Below are 19,981 nucleotides of genomic sequence, written 5' to 3'. Positions count from 1 at the left end.
GACAGGTCAAAATGTCTGCTTTGGAAAATGCTTTGAGTTTCAAAGCATTTTTTTCCACCTGGCTATCCAACAAAAGTTGAACATAAAAATTAGGATTTGCTATCACTAATGTAGAAAACGGACAAGGTTTTGAGGCAGGATGCTAGAATTATAGAAATATTAATTTAAAAGCCTTCTCCACAATATCAGTAAAATTATTCTGCCAGAGAAATGCTATGCACACAGTCATGTCTATAGTGCTTTATAAACATACTTATACATTTTTCCTATTCTATCATCTTGTGTGTGGCTGAAAGTGACTTTTTTCCTTTGGTGGCATCACCTAGTATGGGGTAACAGGGGCACCAAGAAGTATGCAAGTATGATATACCTTCAGTTTTTAAATATACTCAATTACATTTTTACACAGGGAGAATTCGTACATACAAAAGTAAAAGCACATCAATATAATATACATATAAACATTTGTAAAGAATAACAATAATCCTAACAAATTCTAAGAATTAAAGTCAAGAATCATAATACTTCTTTATTGGTGGTGACTCATGCTTTTTTGTCAACGATCATGATGTATATTTAGTCTACAAAATCTCAGAATCTGTTTCAAAAACTCACCATTTAGTCTTTGTAGATAGTCAATTCAACCTCATATCATCATACATCAACAAATATCCAAAAGCAATATGGAGGCTGTGGCCTTGGTGTCCTCAGGTATACCTCCTCGGTTGTGGTGTAAATCATGTACGTACTTGGTTGCTGATTCTTTTTACGTTTTTTTGTTGAGTCTGCAACTATTGGTAGATCTGATGGGTGTAGAAGTTGTACATCATCCATTAGTGTTAATAAATCACACTGAAGGACACATTAGGTCATAGTTCATTTATTCATTCCTTTGTGTCACAAACTCCCTGAATTCAAGACAAATGGCTTTTTATACACTTTTGTGAAGTTCTGTTTTGTGTACATTTTCTATAAAATACATGGTACTGTAATATACTTTCAATCTAAAAACCGTAGAAAACCCTGGTCTGTCTTGCGTTTATGGACAACTGTATCGAAGGAAGCAGCTCTCAATCAATCCACACACGCACACGCACACACACGCACGCACACACACACACACACACACAAGCTCGACTGTAATCTGAATCCAGTACAAGAAAAAGAACGTCAACATTCACAGAATTACAACGGGTTTGTCAATTCCTCTCTGCCTCTCTTTTTTACACATTTACACACAGACACACACTGACACAGCCAGTCAAACAGACAGAAACAGAGTCTAAGAGGAAATTCATTCAATAAGTAAACCCAAGATCAGAGGAAATTTGGGGCCACGCTGTGTTTTTACAATTAGAGGTCAGCTACAGGTACTGTGCAGTTGATGACCAGGATACTGGGCAGAGAAAGGACTCAGTACTGGACGCTTTAAGCAATGAAAGTGGGACTTGTGTGGTCGCTCCAAATTCAATTTGCAATGATCAACATGTTTGCTGTTGTCCATGAGTCAAAATAACACACACAAAAAAAAAAAAAAGATATTCTGGACGAGAGAAAACCAACCTATGGAATAAGAGAATACACTCCAGTAACAAATAATTTACAAGATTAGAATTTGAACATTATAAACAGAGCAGCAAATGTGTCTTTGTCTTAGTGTCCATCCAAACGCCCCCCCCCCTCCAAAAAACAAAACAAAAAACAAGCTACCATGTGTCAACTGTGGTAATGTCACTGAAGGAGTTGATGTGGTATACATACTGTACAACCATGTCAGTGAAGAAAGAGTCTGACGTGTGTTCTGATACTCCAACTGGGCCAGCACTGTCTTTGTCTCATCACCTGGTCACAGCTGGTGTACACAGTGATCATGTTCAGGGGGCAGCAACCATAGGACCCCGTTTCCTATAATGGGCATCAAGTGGTGCCAAAGGATGTGGTCAGTATTAAATACAAACTAAGCCTTACAGAGGCTCTATAAACACAATAAGAAGAGAGGTATAATATTCATGGTCCAATAAAGGCAGTCACTTTAGGCTGACTTAGAGTAAATGCCAGTAAAAATGCCCATGTTCCTCATCTCCTGTGTCCCTTCAGGGCCTGGTCCAACCTCTGACACCTTTACAAATCAAGATAAACTAAAGCGTAGGAACCCACTCCTCCAGATTGGTCAGAAGAGATGTGTGGTGGGAATTGTCGAGGTTTTCAGGCAGGGCTGGTTTCACTGTGAGCAGGGTGGTTGGTTGTTGTTGTTTTGGGTGCTGGGTCTTTCAAGTGTCTACCCCAGGTCCAATTGAATCCTGCTGAGGGCTGTCCAAAGGGGACGAGCTATCGGGGGCGGGGGGGTGAGAGGGGTGGGCCCCCACTGCACCTGAGCTGCAGCTCACACAACCCTGAGAGATAAAAATATGCTACATGTTTGTTTCAGGTGAGCAGAAGAGTAAAGAGAATTTGTATGTGTGTGTGCGGATACCAACCTGTGTGTCTATCTCCTGTGGGATAGTGTGCTGTTGGATCCAGGGATGAACCTCAGCCAGCTCCTCTCTCTGCTCCTGGCTGAACCAGGGTTGGAGGGGCTGAAGAACCCGCAGCTTCTCTCGGTCCTCTGCCAGCACCTCATTCTGGTCCCTGGAGGAGAGGAAAGACAAGATAGAAGAAGAAGAATTAAAAGGAATGGTGTCGATAGAGAAAGAAAACATCACCCTACAAATGTAAGACAAAACGGTTTTTCCATAAATTACCTTCAAAAAAGGTGGGATGAAGACACACAAATGATAAAAAACACTGTTTCAACAGTTGGCCATAAGTGTTGAGAAGCAGCAATGACACCAACTTTGTGTGAAGATTATGGGGATCAGTGAGGCAGAGTCATCAAAAAACTGTCAAGCAGTCAAATGGTGTCACATTATGTAATGAAAATAATGACAAGCCTCTAAGAACTGTTGCAAATGTTTCTGGGATCCCACAACTATCTGCTTCAAAGAGATTTGACTTCAAAAGTTTAAAAAGTTGTGACTCCGTAAGCTTCAAACAGTTCGACAAGAGATTAAAAAACAGAGGAGAAGGGCATTTTAGCAGTGTTGTTATTCAGTTGAAAGCTCTTGAAATCACACCAGCTGATCCTTCTTGAGATTGTGAAATGTAAGTAAATATTCTAATGTTACAATACATTTTAAGTGACACTGTATACAGTTTAGTTTCATGATCATCCACAAACAGGTTTTGCAAAAGGTGAAAAAAGCATGTTCTAAGTATGCCCCCCTAAAAAGAAAATATTTCAATTAGGTAACATATTTTAGTTTGTTTCCAGTACAAATCACAATGTTCTAACAGTGAAGGAACAATTGACTTGACAGGAAAGAATGAAAGTACTGCTGCACTGCTCTATGAGGGTTGAAAGTTTGAGGCATGTTGCTTTTCTGGCCCCACTTTAATCAGTGGAGCCAAACCAAATCAGTGGCATTAGCCAAAAAAACGTTTTGACAGGACTGACCTTTTTTATTCATCAAGAGCGGAATGAAAAGAAAAGGGCAGTGTTGTGTGTTTGTACCTGGTGCAGATCTGGTACGTCATCATGACGCGCTCCGGAGTGTGCTGGATCATGCCCCACAGCGAGTTCTCCACCTGAGTGTTGAAGGTGTGTTGGTGTTCTGCCGGTGCTTCCTGGCTCTTGCGAGCTTTGCGTGATGTGTCTGATGAATCATTGCTGGCAAAGTATTTGCTGCTGTTGCTGCTGCCTGTAACCCAGGAAGAGCTCTGTGTCAGTCACTTCACACTTCTATTCAATGCAAAATCCATTTGAGTTGAGTGAGTGTTTTCCTTCTTACCGGTGTGCGAGGTGGAGGTTCCATTGGAGCCGGAGCCAGATCCAGATCCTAGTGAGCCAGACTCCCCTGACCCAGACCCTGAGGCATTTGAGCCAGTCCCAGACCTGGCATCCTCCTGCAGCAACAGTTCAAGCAGCTCGCTGGTTGTTGACTGGGCATCATGGTTCCCAGACTCACTAGGGGCGCCACCCTGACCACAGAAAAGTTTTAACAGTCAGAATTAAACTAAGTGCAATGTGAACACAACTGGAGGGCTGACAGGGGTTGTAAAACAGCAGACTCACCTCGTTAGTGTGTTGTTCGTGGAGGCTCTCAGCGTGGTTGTGCCCGGTGCTACTCTGCCCTTCACTCAGCTTGGGCAGCTCCTCCTGCAGCAAGTTGAGCTGAAGGGGAGAACTTGAGCGAGAGCTGGAGAACAAAGCCCGGGGGCCAGCTGCCTCCTCCTCTTCCCCAATAGAGGAGCTGGCTCTGGGTGAGCAAAGCAGAAGGCCTGGGGAGGTCTGTGATTGGGGGCCAGGCTGACATTGGAATTGGGGCTGAACAAAGGGGGCACTGTCCGGGGCAAATCCTGTCATATTGATCGGTGCTTGGGGCAGATAAGAGGGGGTGGACGGTGGGTAAATGGACGGGTAGGCTGGAGTGAAAGTTTGGAAGTTGGGCAGGATGACAGCCATGACTGGAGTCATGTAAGGATTGATGTTCTGGGCTTGAGCCATGGCCTGTAGCGTGTGGAAGTTTTGAATGTTCTGCAGGTTCTGGATGGGCTCCATCTGGATTGGTTGTATGCCTGGCAGGTTCTGAGTAGACTGCTTAATGTTGAAGTTGTAGCTGAGCTGGGTTTGGTCAGGAGGCTGCAACACCATAGGAGTGGCTCCAGGTAGTTGTTGTGGTGCAGGTGGTTGCTGTGGGACAGGTTGGGTAGCCATCATGGGAAAGAATGGCGCCTGGAGTGGAGATGCCTGGTTGTAGGGCGAACACATATGGGGCTGGGAGGACTCTGAGGAGGGCCAGGAGTTAGGAACATGGCGAGGCGGACCAGCTGGGGAGGTGTAGCTGTCTGAGGAGCCCTGTGGTTTAGGGCGCTTGGGTCTGGGCTTTCCTCTCCGAGAGCAGTTCCACCCAGAAGCACTCACTGGACGCACATAGTCACCTGTAGTGAAATGGATATAGGCTGCAGAATAAGTTTGTTTGAAAAAGTCAAGATATCTCTTTAAAAATCATATTGGGCATACTCTAAACCCACACATGCTGTTTTTCATTTAAATATATACCTCGGTGGTGGGAGTGAGCCATAGAGCTGTTGTCCAGCTGCAGATGGGAACTGTAGGGGCTCTGGAGGATGCGATGGCGGAATCGATCCACATATTCTTGCTCCTCCTTCTGGGTGTGAGCCGATAGTACCTCCTTGGTGAGACCTACAAACCTTTTCTCTTCTGTGGCAGGGCTCGGGGCTGTACGGACAGAGGTCGGAGGAGCATCGGTGGGCTCACTGCCCATTGGGGCATCCTCCAGTGCTGTGGCCTCTGTGGGACAGCACCAAGGAAAACAGTTTAAAGGCCTTTATTCCATCCACAAATTCCTGAATGTTTGTTAAAATGGAGCTTTCACTCCCATATGCGGTTTATTAAAATGTGAGATCTACAGTTGCAAAAGAGCATCTGATGATAAAAAAGCATGTTTGTGTACCTGATTCAGGCTGGGGTACATGGACGATGGTGCTGCTGTATGAACACTGGCTGGTGACAGAGACCACACTCATGGCCTTGGTGGACATGGTGATGTCTGTTAGAGGTGCTCCAACGACTGCTGCTGCTGTAGTGCCCACCGACACCTTACCGTTCAACACCACCACTGGACACAAAGGAGACACTACATGAAGAACAGCTGAAATTGCTTTTGCAAAAAATACAACAAATTTAAATCTAAATGGTGACAGAAGAGTGTGTGAACGTGTGTGTCTGTTTATACCATCTGAGTTGGCCTGAGCTGTGTCAGTGGCTCCAGCGGGCTTGTCATCTTCTGAGGTAGACGATGAGGAAGAAGAGGTGGCCAGGGATTGAGATTCACTCTTCCGCTTAAGGGCTGGACCTGTACAGCTCTCCAAATATCTACAACACACAAATAACATTAACACACATCAGACAGGCAAATAATAGTGTGATAGGTGCTTTAGCATGTAAAAAACTGAAATGATCTAAAAGCGTCACAACCATACAACCATCACACACCTGATAATGTTGTCCACACAGTTGATCTGCTGGTAGGAGGGAATGTGTGTTTGCTTCCTGCCTTCTTCACGATCTCTGACCTCAGGCTTTGAGGCTCCAGGGGGCTGACGTGCTGGAAGAATAAATTGTAATTTTAGCCAATATTATAACATTCACAAACTTAAAAGTATGCATTTTTCAAAATGTTTTGGGTTGCATTACCTGTGGCAGGTTTACCAAGAAGAGCAATTTTGTGGCTGGAATCCCGATAGGCTTGTTGGCCCCAACTCTTGACACTGTTCACCTCAGCACAGATTTGGTGCAGAGTCATCTGCAATCATACACACACACACATATAATGGATCAGCATGATTAATCTTGGCACCGGTATATTGGCTTCCTGGCTAGTGATCACTGATGTCTCACCGGTTCCCGATGTGCATCCTCCCACAGGTTACCATTACTGTCACTGGAAGAAGCTACGCTGATGTAATGCTCATGAGAGCCGTTGCTTCCTAAACTGCCGTAACCACTGGAACCATTGTTATGGACCGGCTGTGGATAAAAAACACAAAGTGTTGAAGATTAGTGGAAACTCTGACACAACACACACACAAAAGATATGTGTGTGTTTGTACTCTGTGTGTGTAGTTATGTTCATGCTAGGGCAATAAAAAGGATTCCTTTCATAATGATATGGAAAAGACAAAAATGTTACTGAAGCTTTAACCTGCAAATATTTCATCTTTACTCTTAATTAATGAGAAAATGAATACATCAATAATAATCAACATTAAGTTTTATTATTTTTGTAGCACTGAAATAATCACCTGCAGGAAGAGTTTATAGATCTTTCCTTGCAGATCTTTTATTTCTTCATGTGTGATTGGGAAATACTCCTTAGGCCGAGCAGCAAACACGTCCTCATTCAGTGGACTCCTGGAGACAAATAAGACAATGTCATACACATAACTAACCCTCCACCTGAGCACACAGACATCACTGAGACTTTATCTGTTAATATAAATTGTTTTTTTTTTTTGTTTTTTTATCTGTGTGTGGTTCTCAGATTGTGTAAGTTTGTCCTTACGTTCTGACTTTATGCCTTCCAATGATGAAGGCCACCTTTCGGCTCCAAGGGTTGATGAAGCTCGACCAGCTGGTGTCCAAGGTGATGTAATCTCCATTTTGACAGCGCAGACGCACCGGCGAGTGCTCAAATGGAGGCTGGCCCGCATACTTCAACACTACACATGGTATGACGAAGAGGGAAAAAGACACATTCATATATCAATATGATGACAGGATCTATACGCAAGGTTAGAAACCTGCTCATTATAAAACAAAACAAAAAAAATAACCTCCTTTCGCGCTCACCTTTCCTGTGCATAGACAGCATGAGGGGTCGGTCCTCTGGGTGAATGTGGGTCAGCAACGATGTGCCAATCAGATCCTGAGGAAGGTATCCAAGCAATGGCACAGCCCTGTGGGTAGTCATCATCAAATTAGCTTAATCAACACACCACCAATTTATAGCTCAACATGAACTTTGTGCACATCTGAGAGTGTGTACTGACCTGTCATCCACTTCCAGGAAAACACACCCAGGTGAGTGTGTCGTGGTGAAAATTCGCTTGTCCATGGGGATCCGAGGTGCTGTACAAGTGAACAATATGATAGATAATAAGAACTTTCTCATGTGCTGATGAATATATTTCATAAAATTAAATACATATCTTCCATCAGAAATAAGCAAACACATACAAATATGTGAGTAAATATACAGTTTGTTGTTAACTATTCACTGAGCTGTATACAGTTTGTGGTCCTCATAATAAAAATAATAATAAAAATTATAATTATACCCTCATATCCAGAGATGATTCGTTCAGCGAGAGCCAAGCAACACGGCTCCTCCTCGTCCCCACTGCTTCCTGTTCCCTGCACCTTCAGCAGATAAGGTGTGATCCGAAACGGGTTGTAACGCATCTCACCCTCACGGTCCTTCCCACCCCTAAAAAAAACATTCATTCACATTTAAATTTCCATGAATGAATAGGCCATATTACAAACTTACTTAATCTCTATGTGGATCTGAGCTAATTGGTTCTATCTTTAACTGTATGGCTCATAAAGTCCCATATGGTGGTCGGGTTGCATGCTGATTTGAAAAGTGGTTTTCATGTGCTTTACTGACACCTATTGGTAAAAACTGGTAATTCTGGGTCATTTCTAATTTTCTTCAAGAATCTGTGGAGCTCATATTTTCCTGTAAAGCACGTTACTTTCACAGATTTACGTGAGGCCTTGTAGAGGACTTTGCCTTAATAGCATTAAGATACCAAACAACTACTGACCTGATTCTGCAGAAGAAAGACTTGACCTGGGCACAGTCAAACAAAACGCCTGCTGCAGAGACAAAGAACAGTGAAGTGTTATTTATCTGTCCATTATAATTCACAAAGATGTGCAGTCCTGTACTAACCCTAACTCTAACCCTAACTCTAACCCTAACCTCAAACTAACCCGAACCCTAAAATCATATAAAAGTCAAATAAAAACGACTAGTCAAAAGTTTTAGAAAACCCCAATTTTTTCTATTTTTTATTGAAATTTAAGCAGTTCAGGTCTAGCTACTGATCTTTAATGGTACAAAATAAGAGGTAAAAAAAAAAGGTATAGGTTACCAAAAACTGAAAATAATGTAAACTTTATTTTTTTGGGATCAAGTAATGGGTTGAAAAACTCACTGCTTTTCTGTAGCCTTGAAAGTTGATGCATCAATTCCTACACGTGACTGAACTTTTGTTGATTACTTACAAACCCTCTGTTTGTATTAAGGCATTGATGAGAGAGCGTGATGGTGCAGGGATTTTTTTCTGGATCCAGACTTGGCACCTTGTGACTAAATGGGCTATCACGGCATTTTGCAGAGCCATACATCACCCTCTGGTCAACGCCTAGTTGGTCAGGGGTTCATCCTACTTCAAGATAATGACCCACAACATACCTCCAGGCTATGTCAGAGGGAAAGAACAACACAATGGACTTCAAATCATGACCAGTACAGTTATTGAGCTGGTTCAATAGGTTTGGGAGGAACTGGATAAAAAGCGGGACAGTGAAGAACTAAAGCGGTGGCTCAATTGATTAGTTCACAATGTTGTTTACATTTTGTTAAACAAATAGATACATGATTTCTTTAAAAAGAAAAACTTTAATAGTTTTTAAATGTCTTTTTACATTGAGACATTAAACTATGTAATTACAATAAAAAGTGGAAAAATTTGACAAGCAGTGTAACTATACACTGGGTGGGGTGGGGGGAGGCCGGGGGGACTTCATTTTGTAGAGCAAGATGAAGTAAAAAAAAAAAAAAAAGGCTAAATGTTTATAGAGTCAGCCTTATAGTATTTGCTTGTTCTGTGTCGGTTATTTGTTAGTATCTGTACAGACACAAACCTAAACACAAACCTAAAATTGTAATAAAGAGGAAAAACTAAATAAAAATCTATAATTACCCAACATGAAATAAAACTAAATGAAATAAAAGCAACAACTGTAACCTACATAACAAACTGAACTTGAAGGTTCATCCTGGCCTTAAATGTACAAAATAAAAAATAATAACAGAACATTCAGTACAAACACACCTGTGTGTGAGTTGCTCCAGGGTGGCAGATGTGGCTGCGCCGTGTGTGAATAGAAGACATTTACATCTTGGTGAAAGAGCAGCTCCACAAACTTGGCCGACTCCAGGAACTTCCTCTTGCAGCACAGGATGCTGGGAGCCTGCTCTGACGCGTACAGCACACGGCCGCTCGACAGTGCGAAAACCACCATGAACGAGTCCTACACACAGATACAGGGAGACGGACGCACGCACATGTAGAAACACACACACACACAAGCAAGCCAAGTCACACACACACACAAAGGCAGTAAACACACGTACACTCACACGCCCACCAAATAAAGTTAATGTACATGTGCATGCATGTATGCAAGTGTGTTTGTTTTAAATGCTTTAAGACTGTCTACTAAGTTACGTCTTGTCATAACTTGAGTTTATGCAACAATTAGGGCAAGAATGATAATAACATCAGTTCCTATGTGTAGTGTTGTTTAAGTGTGTGTGTGTGATGTATTACCGTGTTTTTAAGGGTTAGGGTTTGTTCAGAGGTGACTCTCTCCAACTCTTCCAGGGTGCAGACAGTGGCATCTCTCCTCTCGTCCTGGCCGTTTTTCATCAGCAGTTTGTAGTACTCACTATTGGCTACAGAGGACAACACAAACCAAACACAAGTGCTGCTTTGAAATGACACCGGATGATCAGGATAGTTTAGTAAAAATTCTATTCTGCTATTCTTAATGTTAAAGAAAAAAAATTGTTTCAATGAAAAAAAACATGTTCATCAGTCTGTGTGTTAAGCCAGGTTACCTTGTACTTGCTTGACGCAGTTAAGTGCGTAATGTAAGGCCTCCACAGTGCTAGCTTTGCTACGGCTGCGTTTATCTGATGGAAGCCTCTTCTTCATCTCAGCCACTGTGGTCATCACCTCTCTGTGAGTCTGCTCCTTTCCACCATTTACATGCTCACTGCTAAACACACAATTAGACATAAAATAAAAATTACATTAATTAGGTCAGGACAATGCAGTAGATTTGGTGCATGTTAAAACCTGAGAATATGTCAGTGGTTTTGATTGGTTTTTTTTGTATATCATATACGGCACAAATGCTGTATACTTTATATTATTGCAGATCGCCAATGCTGATAAGAATCCCAATTATTAGCGATGTTTACTTCACAGTAGGCCTGCACGATATCAGCAAAATGTGCGATGTGCGATCACACTGTTCAATATTGCGATGACGATATGACTTGCGATAAATAAGAAAATATTTAAAGTTTGCATACAGTTCCTGTCTCTTTCAGATTTTCAGCTTTAAAAGATTCCCTGCTTTTAGGTACTCTAAAACACTGAATAGCTGATTGTAATTACCGCAAATTCCGGACTACAGAGCGCACCTGATTAAAAGCCGCATGCTCTAATTTTAGAAAGAAAATCAATTTTGTACTTGTACAAGCCGCGCCGGATTTTAAGCCTCAGGTGTCCCACGTTGTAATATGAGATATTAGCTATGGTTGGTCTGGCAATGCCTGACAGCCATCACGCATTTATTGTGTATTATTTTATCATTATTAAGGCAAAAGAACTCAATTTATGTCCATGGACATTGTAATGAATAGGATATATGCTTAATATTAGTTTGCATACAGCGTGCTGCAAGGACTTCAATACATCTGCTGCACCGCTATCACAATTATCAAATGCTAAGTTTCTACAGTCTGTGACTGTGACCCTCATAAAAGTAATATTTTACAAATCTGCATTATATAAACTAACGAAATTCGTTAAAGTAAGTCATTTGGCGACTTCTAAGTCATTAAACTAAGTCTTACTTTTACTGGAGTAATCTACCTCGTTGGCACCTGTCATTGTACGTCTTGCTTTGAATTAAAACTTACCTACTGAGCGAACTCTCCCGTTCTCTCCTATGAACGAGTCGGACGACAACGTGTATCAACCATGAAGCAAAGTGAAAAAATAATAAAGTACGTAACAGCCGCATCATATGATTTTCTTCGAGTATTTTCCATGTTGATGAGAGTCAGTACAAATGACTGATTTACAATAATAAAGCGTGCTTGATTTATCACACAATTTCATTGGACCTCTGTGAACTACTCATCAATTTTATTGGTCTACTGTTACAAGGCAAAATGTTTTGGACGCCACGAAAAAAAAAAAGTGTGCGTGGCCAATTTATCGCATTACAGACCAGCTTTTGCGATGGGTTCATCGCGAACGTTCACATCGCAATGACGATGAAAATTCGATTAATCGTGCAGGCCTACTTCACAGGCATCAGTTCCAATAGCTATGATGAAGTTGTACTTTGACTTACCATATGTGCCTTGAGCTATGTGGAATTTGTTGGACAATGAGCAACATTACAGCTTCAATCACTTTCAGTTTCACCTCCAGATTACGTGATAGCCAGTCTGACTAAACTGAAAACGTTTGTCTGATTGCTCATGTGTCTCGCTCTTTGGATCAATTTTTAGTGATATCATTGATTTACTGAGACCTCAGCATTTAGACAGAATTAGAGTATGATGTCATAATCCTCAAAGTAAGTGCTATGGTATGCTGTGATCGAACATCAACATAGGTCAAGAAGTCAGGGCATGTGGAATCAAGAGTATGAAAAAGCAAATACCTCTTGGTGGAGACTGAGGTGGATCCTATGGTGCTACCAGGGCTATGATTGGCTGAGGAGGAGAGGTCATGCGAACCGCTCGTCATCTCCTCGTCTTCCTGCCCCACCTCTCCACCTGAACCTCCGCTCTCCTCTCCCCTGAGGTGCTCAGACTGTGCCCCTCCTTCCAGCTGCCCTGATGGCACCCTCTCTTGCCCATGGCCCTGTGTGGCCAACAGTAACGCAGGCTCCTCCCCATCTGGACCGCTGTCTCCACCTGGCATCTCCGCACTTTGGTCACACATTAATAGTATTTTGTCCAATTACAGTGGTCAGTAAGGATCTTCATATGCTCAGCAAGGGGAATGGGTTCCATGTGGTGACGATAAATGAATTCTCATTCAATCAGTGCTGAATGTTGGATGTTAGGGTCTCCCTTCAGCACTGTGAAATACAAGAAAACAAAAAGAGATCATAAAAAACAATGTCAGAACTGGATTAAGAGCAGGAAAGAACCAGCAGTTGCTGATAATCAACCAGATCATTTCTTAGCTGTGGGAGTCCTATGCCTGTGAAAATGTGTAATGACACAGCTCATGTGGTTTTAACACTGTCCAGTTTGGAATGGGATAATGGTGGTTCACAGTTAGGGAGCTAATCAAGCCCCTGCAGACACATTAGAGGTAGAGGAAAAAGACTGATTCCTAGATGCACCGTTATGAGGACATAGATGATTCTGCATTAATTAACAAATGTTAAAAATTGATTTCCTTAATGATAATTAATATTGTGATGTTGACGGAATGAATAAGGTGCTATTTTGTTGTCCATATTCATAAAAGACACTTGCAGGTATTTTTCGATTTAATTACTAAATAATTACCCGAACTAAATAACGTTACAGCGGCTGACCAACACACACTGCAGTACTTATACTTACACAACTCTGAGGTGAAGAAAATAACTCAGTGTATTTCACCTTAGAAACGTTCGCTCTGCGTCTTGGACAGCGGAGGTAACGGTGCAGAGGAGAGGCTGCTGCTCTCCACTGCTGGAGACATGATATTAATAACACAGAAGAGCACTCTACCTCCCGTCATATTGGTATTCTCATACAGGCAGGGGACTACAAGATGCTTTCAAATTAATTATTTAATTAATGAATGCAGTTGTGGACAATTTATCTTAATTACCTGTTATGTTTCATATTGTGTTTGAGTGGTATGCAGACACCAGTGAGATTCCCAGTCCTCAGACATATCATGCTTGTTTTGTGTTATGAGACTGCAAAATATGATTAATACAATATATCTTAAAGTGATAGTTCGGGTTTTTTGACATGAAGTTGTATGACATCCTCACCATCAGCGTCATGCATCAACACCGTGAAACAGCTGATGGAAAGGTGCCCAGCTGTCAACAGGCGGCAGCGCGCAGTGATACGAAGGGAGGGAAAATAGTGCCAGGTGATTGTGAGGTCTGACTTTTTTACAGACAACGATTTTGTGATGCAAATGTATTACTCTTTTGAACACATATTGTTTTTCGAAGCAAAACGCTTTATCTTTGTGACCCCAGAAACTAACCGGAACTACTTTCTTCAACACCAAAAGCGGGCCAGAACTCCGCTCACAGAACGCAGTGGGGTAAAAGCCACTGCTGATGCACCACACTGATGGTGAGGATGTCATACAACTTCATGTCAAAAAACCTGAACTATCCCTTTAATCATCATGATAAGGTTTAGTGTTGCACATGGGCTTAACAGAGGTTTAAAATTCTTAGGACTGTAAATTGTTAGGATAAAGCAGCAGCTTGCTTAACTCCAACATCAATGAATGTATACTTCTACATTTGGTTTCCTGTGTTTTATGATGTGACGGACACATGTGCCGTCTCACAATTGCATACTACTCACTGAGTGTATACATTATGCACTAAATTTATAGTACACTGTTCTTGCAGACCTCAAACAAACTGTGATTTATGAATGCTAGTGACACTTTATCTTTACAAAGAGGCAAAACAAATATCTTTCGAAAAAAGTTCTACTCATTTTTTCACTCTTTTTTTTTCTGTGTGAGGTCTTTTGGGGTTTTTCTTTTAACACCATTTAGAAGTACGGAATACGGTTTGACAGACTTTACTGTATGTATACTGTTCTCGCAGTAGACATTTTAACAGGAAGAGCACAGGTATAACTGATAACTCAAATAACTTCAGTGATTATAATATTCAATTGGGGTGAACCAGTTTCAATGTCTTCAAATGTCCCCATCTGTATTATGCGTGCAGACTTACTGGCATCACTTAGGAACTATTTTACTGATGTGAAAAGTCAAAGCAATGTGAAAAAAATCTATTAAGACCAGATAAATAAAAGCCAATTTCAAATACCTATAGCTAGGGGTGTGACGAGTCAAGTGAATTTTGTCTCACGAAGCTATAATTAAGGGGCACACCAAAAAAAAAAAAAAAAAGGAAAAAGATGATCCCTCGCTCATTTACACGTGTCTTCTTTTTATAATGTTACGTGTGGATCATTAACCTTGTTGCAGCTTCTACCTGCTGAGAAGATCTCAGTCAGAAGTATGAGATGAGGAGAGGAACAGTGGTAAATTGACCTCAGGTCTCTACACTAAGAGCCTGAAGTAGGAGGAGTATCTATGGAAGCCTAATGATGCCAAAAGTAAAATGAGTCACACTAACAAATTATAACACCATTTATATGTTGTTCTATAATTTGTGATAATTAGATTCTTTATTTAATTTATATATATATATATATTAGAATTGTTTCTACTCATTATAATTTACTTTTTAGTATTTGTGATTGTATCTAACTTTTGTATTTATGGTTGTTATTTCCATAAATACCAAAATGATCCATCTATAAAATATCTATATGGAGAAACCTTTTACAGTGCTGCATAGCCTACTGCATATGATAAATATATATTTAGAAAGTAGAACTAAAGTGATTCATTACAAGATGATTAGTTAAAACATTTCAATTCAATTTCCATTTTGTGAATTTCAAATAAAAGAACAGTCATGTATTTCCTCACTGGTTTTCTTAAAAATATAGTTAAAATCTTGTCTCGTCTTGATCTCGTGAACCCAATATCGTGTCTCATCTCGTGAGCTGAGTGTATCGTCACACCCCTACCTATAACACATGCCAAAACTGCAAAGGCTGCAGAGACATTTAAAAAAAAAAAGAAAAAAAAAAAAAGTCTTCTTAAGATACTATATATACGCCAAATATCAACAAATAAAATATTTTTTGCAGTGCAAGTGAATAAACACAGTCTGGCTTGTTACATAATTCACTGGACTATCTGACTATCATCAAACTGACTCATTGCTTTCCGAGCAATGAGTCAGTCTCATCTACAATTTACATGTTAGGCGCATTTCATCCATCAATACTGCCAAGTCCAGCTCATAAAAACAAATCACATAATAATTATTATTGTAAGAGATTGTCCTCCTCTTGCCCCCAAGTCAGTCGCAGTTTGGCCATTAGAACAAAAACAGCAGCTATATACAGCAGTGAGACTGGACAGGTGAGAAACAGAGAGAGAGAGAGAGAGAGGGAAAGATAGAGGGAGACATGCTGAGCAGCACAAACAGAAGCCAGTGAAAAAATCCTGCGCCGTTTATTGGGACGACACTGCAGGATTACATAACCAGCTTGCTCAATTATACCTGTATTATGTGAGCAAAATGCACAGACACAAACTCATGGTCACTGTGGTGGAGGTGTGATGTTCTGGTCTTGCTGTAACGATACAGGACAAAAACAAACCTGATAAGGCGATAATGGGTCAAGGTGCTGAACCTACTCTGTACTCCCACTCCCTATCCTCTCAGAGGAGAGTTTAAATTAGTGATTGGCACACTGTTTGATAGATCATTTCATACAAAGACATGCAAATAAGAACATCTTACTATTATTAATGTTTTCTGGAAATTAAATTGTTTAATTTCATATGGAAGCCATTTATACATTCAAAATTCAAAATTAAATAGCTAAAAGGAACTTTTAACAATAATAAGAAGGAAAAATCTGATGGAGCAGGACTGCCCTTTATCCTGCCTGTAAGTTCATTTTGATGAACTTTTCTTAGGTGACAGGTGTGATGGAGTAGAGTTTATTTGGGTTTAGGAATGGGCAATATAGCCAAAAATGTTATAAATACAAACATTTTCTAATTTATTGATCTACATCACAGTGTGGCACTTGGATAAAACATCTAACTTCACTAAACACACTGTATTTCAAAGCAATAAACTGTTCCACTGTATAGTATTACAAGAGAGCAAACCCTTAATAAGTGCAAAACAATAACTTCCACAATTTTTATTAAATTTTAATTAGTTTCCTAATTCTTTTGGACAACAGAAAATGTGTCTAATAATGATGTGATAATTTGGCAAATCAATAAACAACATCTTTGAAAGTTGATAAGCAATAATATTTCATTATCGCCATGCTCTATTTGACATGTGGTGAGCTTAGCTATGAATGGGAATACACAATACCCACTGCTGCATTTAAGGCCAGTTTATCTTATCAAATGTCAAGCCAACACAAAATATGATTTCTATATCAAAATCTAATGAAAACATTTCTTAACTGTATCTAAAAAAAATCCTATTTTGACTTCTGGCAATATACACTGAGTAAGCCCTGAGTAAGTGTAGAGTCAAAGAACAGCCATGCAATGTCTGTACTCAAGTCAATCAAATGAATTAACTGTGTGTTCTCCGTCTGTTCAATTAATGCTTTGTCTTTTTATACTGTCTGCTTTAAACTGTACATGGATGCAACAACTTAAATAGTGAGCCAGTAAAGAACTGATCTTGTTATCTCAATGAGCCTCTCAGACAGGACAGAGTCTTGTGATTTGAACTGTGCGGTGGAATGAGTGCCTACCAAGCCATGCTTGCATACATACACAACACCAATAAGATATGAACAAAATCCCTACACTTGCTGAAGTAAAAGCCCAAAGCCTACAGCATTTGGTTATGAAATCACAATATTATATAATGACACGTAATGTGGTCTATCTACACAATAAGGTTAGGGTTTGTTCCCTGCTGTATGTGTTAGTCTGTGGTGACTATTGTAGTTTCCCATAAGGGCATCAATCAATCATATCTATATGTCTGTCTACAGTATATAAGGTCAACTATTATAGGAAGTTTTAGGTGACAATGTACTGACTGACCTCTGACAACAAATTAAATATTTATGGGGTTGAGGTCTCGGTTGTAGTGTCAAGAGCTCGTGACGACATATTGAAATAGGACATATAAAAAAACTTCAGTGAATCACTACAATGTCATAAACACACACACAGACAAACTAACCAATAAAGTTATTCAAGTCAACAGTGATAGCTGACCTGTTACACCTGCTTTCATACACTGGAAAAGGAAAACCTTTTCAGGTTTCAAAAAAACACACACAACCCCTTCCTACTCAAAACAAACCTGACACTAATTTGACAGTTCACCGCCCCCTCCCCACATGAACCCAGTAACCTGACAACAGCCTCAATGACCAATCACCAACTTATACTTTAGACGATCGACACTGCTACTATGGCAATGATACCTAAAGCACAACCTACATTTACTATTCAATTATGAGATTATTATATACACAACCACAATTGGCCAGCAGCAAATAATATTTTGTAACATATTATAATATAAATACTGAGTGTAGCCATTGGCAATTTATGGAACAGATGCAATTCCTCAAGTGGATCTACAGGCTTACTCCTCTTTTATTACTAGATAATGTTAGCTGGCAGCTTGTTGGATAGTGTACTTCCTAACATCACAGTATAACTGCGCGCGGTGTATGCCTGAATATAGTGTCAGATCAATAACCGCTAACTTGCAGTGTTTTAATAAGTCGCTCAGCCCAGCGTCACTACAGCTCTCTGACTTATGGCAGACATGTTATTCGTCTAACATATCAGTAATAGACACAACTGACAACTTTTCACAGTTAGAAACAGTTGACTGTTGTGAAATGTGGCTAAAAAGACACAGTACCCACTCATACCACAATACCGCGAATAAATTTCATTTGTTTACATGCACTACTCTAAGTGGTCGCTACTGAGGGCGAGGTTGTTAGCTAGCTTAGCTCCAATGCCAAATCGCAAACGACACATCAAGTCTTCGAACTGCTGGTGAAATATTTACCTTTTCGATTCCAGGTATGTCTCAGCTTCAATATCCCCAAATTAAATTGCATTAAACGGCTCCTCAGACCGCACTAAAATGTATTTTTTGTGTAATTATGCCCTAGTCACGTAGCTGAATCGTCATCCAGTTCAGAGCGCTTGACACATTTGTGCAACGTGAGGCCGGTGCAGTAGAGCCCCGCCCGCTGAGCTGTGATTGGATAGACTAAATTTGCATCTATCTTGTGATTGGTCAGAGGCATAAACGTGGGCATGTCCAGGACAGCGGTCTGTCAATGGCGCACAGGCGATTCACGTGGATATACATGTTACCTAACAGAGAGGACAACAATCCCGGTGCAGCCTGTTAGAGCAGCGACTCACTAAACGTTGCATAGTCCTCACTACTACTGAATGAATGAACGGAGCCGCTGTACGATCCAGTTAAAGCAGTTCATAAGTTCTGTTTTGATTTTTACCTTTTCTTAATTTTTGATATTCAATTATCAGTGCTGCTGAATAAGATGCAACACCACCAGTCAGCACACAGGTTCACATGCATCCGCACACTTTTTATGTTTTGTGTTTCTTGAATTTGGACTAAAATGATGTTCTATACAAAAAACAGTTTTTATATCATTTGAAATGTAGTAAAAGTGTACGAGAAGCTCAAGTACTAGCTGTGCAAAGTGGTCAAACACTGTAGGGCTCAAGGTTCTCTGTGGTAATGTTAGCTGTTTGTTTTGCGTGGTTATTATATAATCTTGAAACTCTATCTTGTGGAGGGGCCGTAAAGTCACTCTAGTCTTTTTGGAGTTGGGTGGGGTGGGATATAGGGAGTGTTTAGCTGATACAAATTATTATTATTATATTTATTAATTCAGTTTATTTTGTGCTTATACTGTCAATATTCTCACATTAATACCTGTTCAATCAAGTTACTACAAAAGAGTCACTAACACATTCATAATGTGTCCCACAGCTCATTTTTACACTAGATACCCCCCCCCCTAAAAAAAAAAGCCTGATATCATCAACTCGACTTAGTTGAGTGGGCAGATTCAAAGGTTTGGACCCAGGAAATCCTTAAGGGTCAATCTAGCACTGAGTACAGGAATTTTACAAATGCCTTCAGCATAAAGCTCAACATAATCATAGCTAAGAAAACGATATTTTTGTTCAGTAGTAAGTGTTGCAGAGTTTGTAAAGATTAGGTCTCTTGGGGGTTGGTTTATCAGGTTCACAGGATAAAGCTACTGAAGTAAACAAGTGGTGTCTATAAAAGTTAACTACAACACTTTTGTCCAAGCACTGAAATAGCTTGCAATTACTAATGTTACAATCTTAAAAAGTGTCAGTGATTGCAGTGTGGATGAAACACCAGATCATTTCCCTGAATTGGTTTAGGAGTTACCAGACTCAAGATTGATTAGGACCAGTACTGTCTGTGTGACTGAAATACTCAGTT

The 19,981-nt window shown here is 40.4% G+C and overlaps 1 protein-coding gene across 2 annotated transcripts; it reads right to left on the bottom strand.

Annotated features, from left to right (window-relative positions):
• Positions 1-701: 701 nt before the first annotated feature.
• Positions 702-18,680, bottom strand: per3 (period circadian clock 3). 2 transcript variants are annotated; one of them, XM_053315168.1, is made up of 22 exons: positions 18,533-18,680; positions 12,323-12,745; positions 10,476-10,636; positions 10,186-10,310; positions 9,688-9,886; positions 8,392-8,443; positions 7,900-8,048; positions 7,612-7,690; positions 7,412-7,518; positions 7,125-7,281; positions 6,865-6,973; positions 6,461-6,589; positions 6,257-6,365; positions 6,056-6,167; positions 5,796-5,935; positions 5,514-5,678; positions 5,099-5,350; positions 4,112-4,977; positions 3,828-4,017; positions 3,551-3,737; positions 2,478-2,628; positions 702-2,393 (listed from the first exon to the last, which is right to left on the bottom strand). In XM_053315168.1, the coding sequence occupies exons 2-22, from the start codon at positions 12,604-12,606 to the stop codon at positions 2,271-2,273; spliced, it is 3,846 nt and encodes a 1,281-aa protein (XP_053171143.1). In that variant the 5' UTR covers positions 12,607-12,745; positions 18,533-18,680; the 3' UTR covers positions 702-2,270. The 2 variants fall into 2 exon arrangements, with proteins under 2 accessions (XP_053171143.1, XP_053171144.1); XM_053315169.1 differs by having other exon boundaries at positions 6,272-6,365.
• Between the last annotated feature and the right edge of the window lie 1,301 nt (positions 18,681-19,981).

Source organism: Scomber japonicus, chromosome 3 (assembly GCF_027409825.1).
Source record: "Scomber japonicus isolate fScoJap1 chromosome 3, fScoJap1.pri, whole genome shotgun sequence".
In the NCBI taxonomy this organism is placed as follows: Eukaryota; Metazoa; Chordata; class Actinopteri; order Scombriformes; family Scombridae; genus Scomber; species Scomber japonicus.
Note: the sequence above shows the minus strand (reverse complement) of the source record. Positions and strands in the feature narration are given on the sequence as shown.

Excerpts from the sequence above, each read along its gene's own strand:
- per3 (XM_053315168.1), bottom strand. The coding sequence starts at position 12,606 with ATGTGTGACCAAAGTGCGGAGATGCCAGGTGGAGACAGCGGTCCAGAT. Across the intron at positions 9,887-10,185 it reads CCCTAACCCTTAAAAACACG|GACTCGTTCATGGTGGTTTT; the intron begins GTAATACATCAC and ends ATCTGTGTGTAG. Across the intron at positions 4,018-4,111 it reads ACGAACAACACACTAACGAG|GGTGGCGCCCCTAGTGAGTC; the intron begins GTGAGTCTGCTG and ends TTCTGTGGTCAG.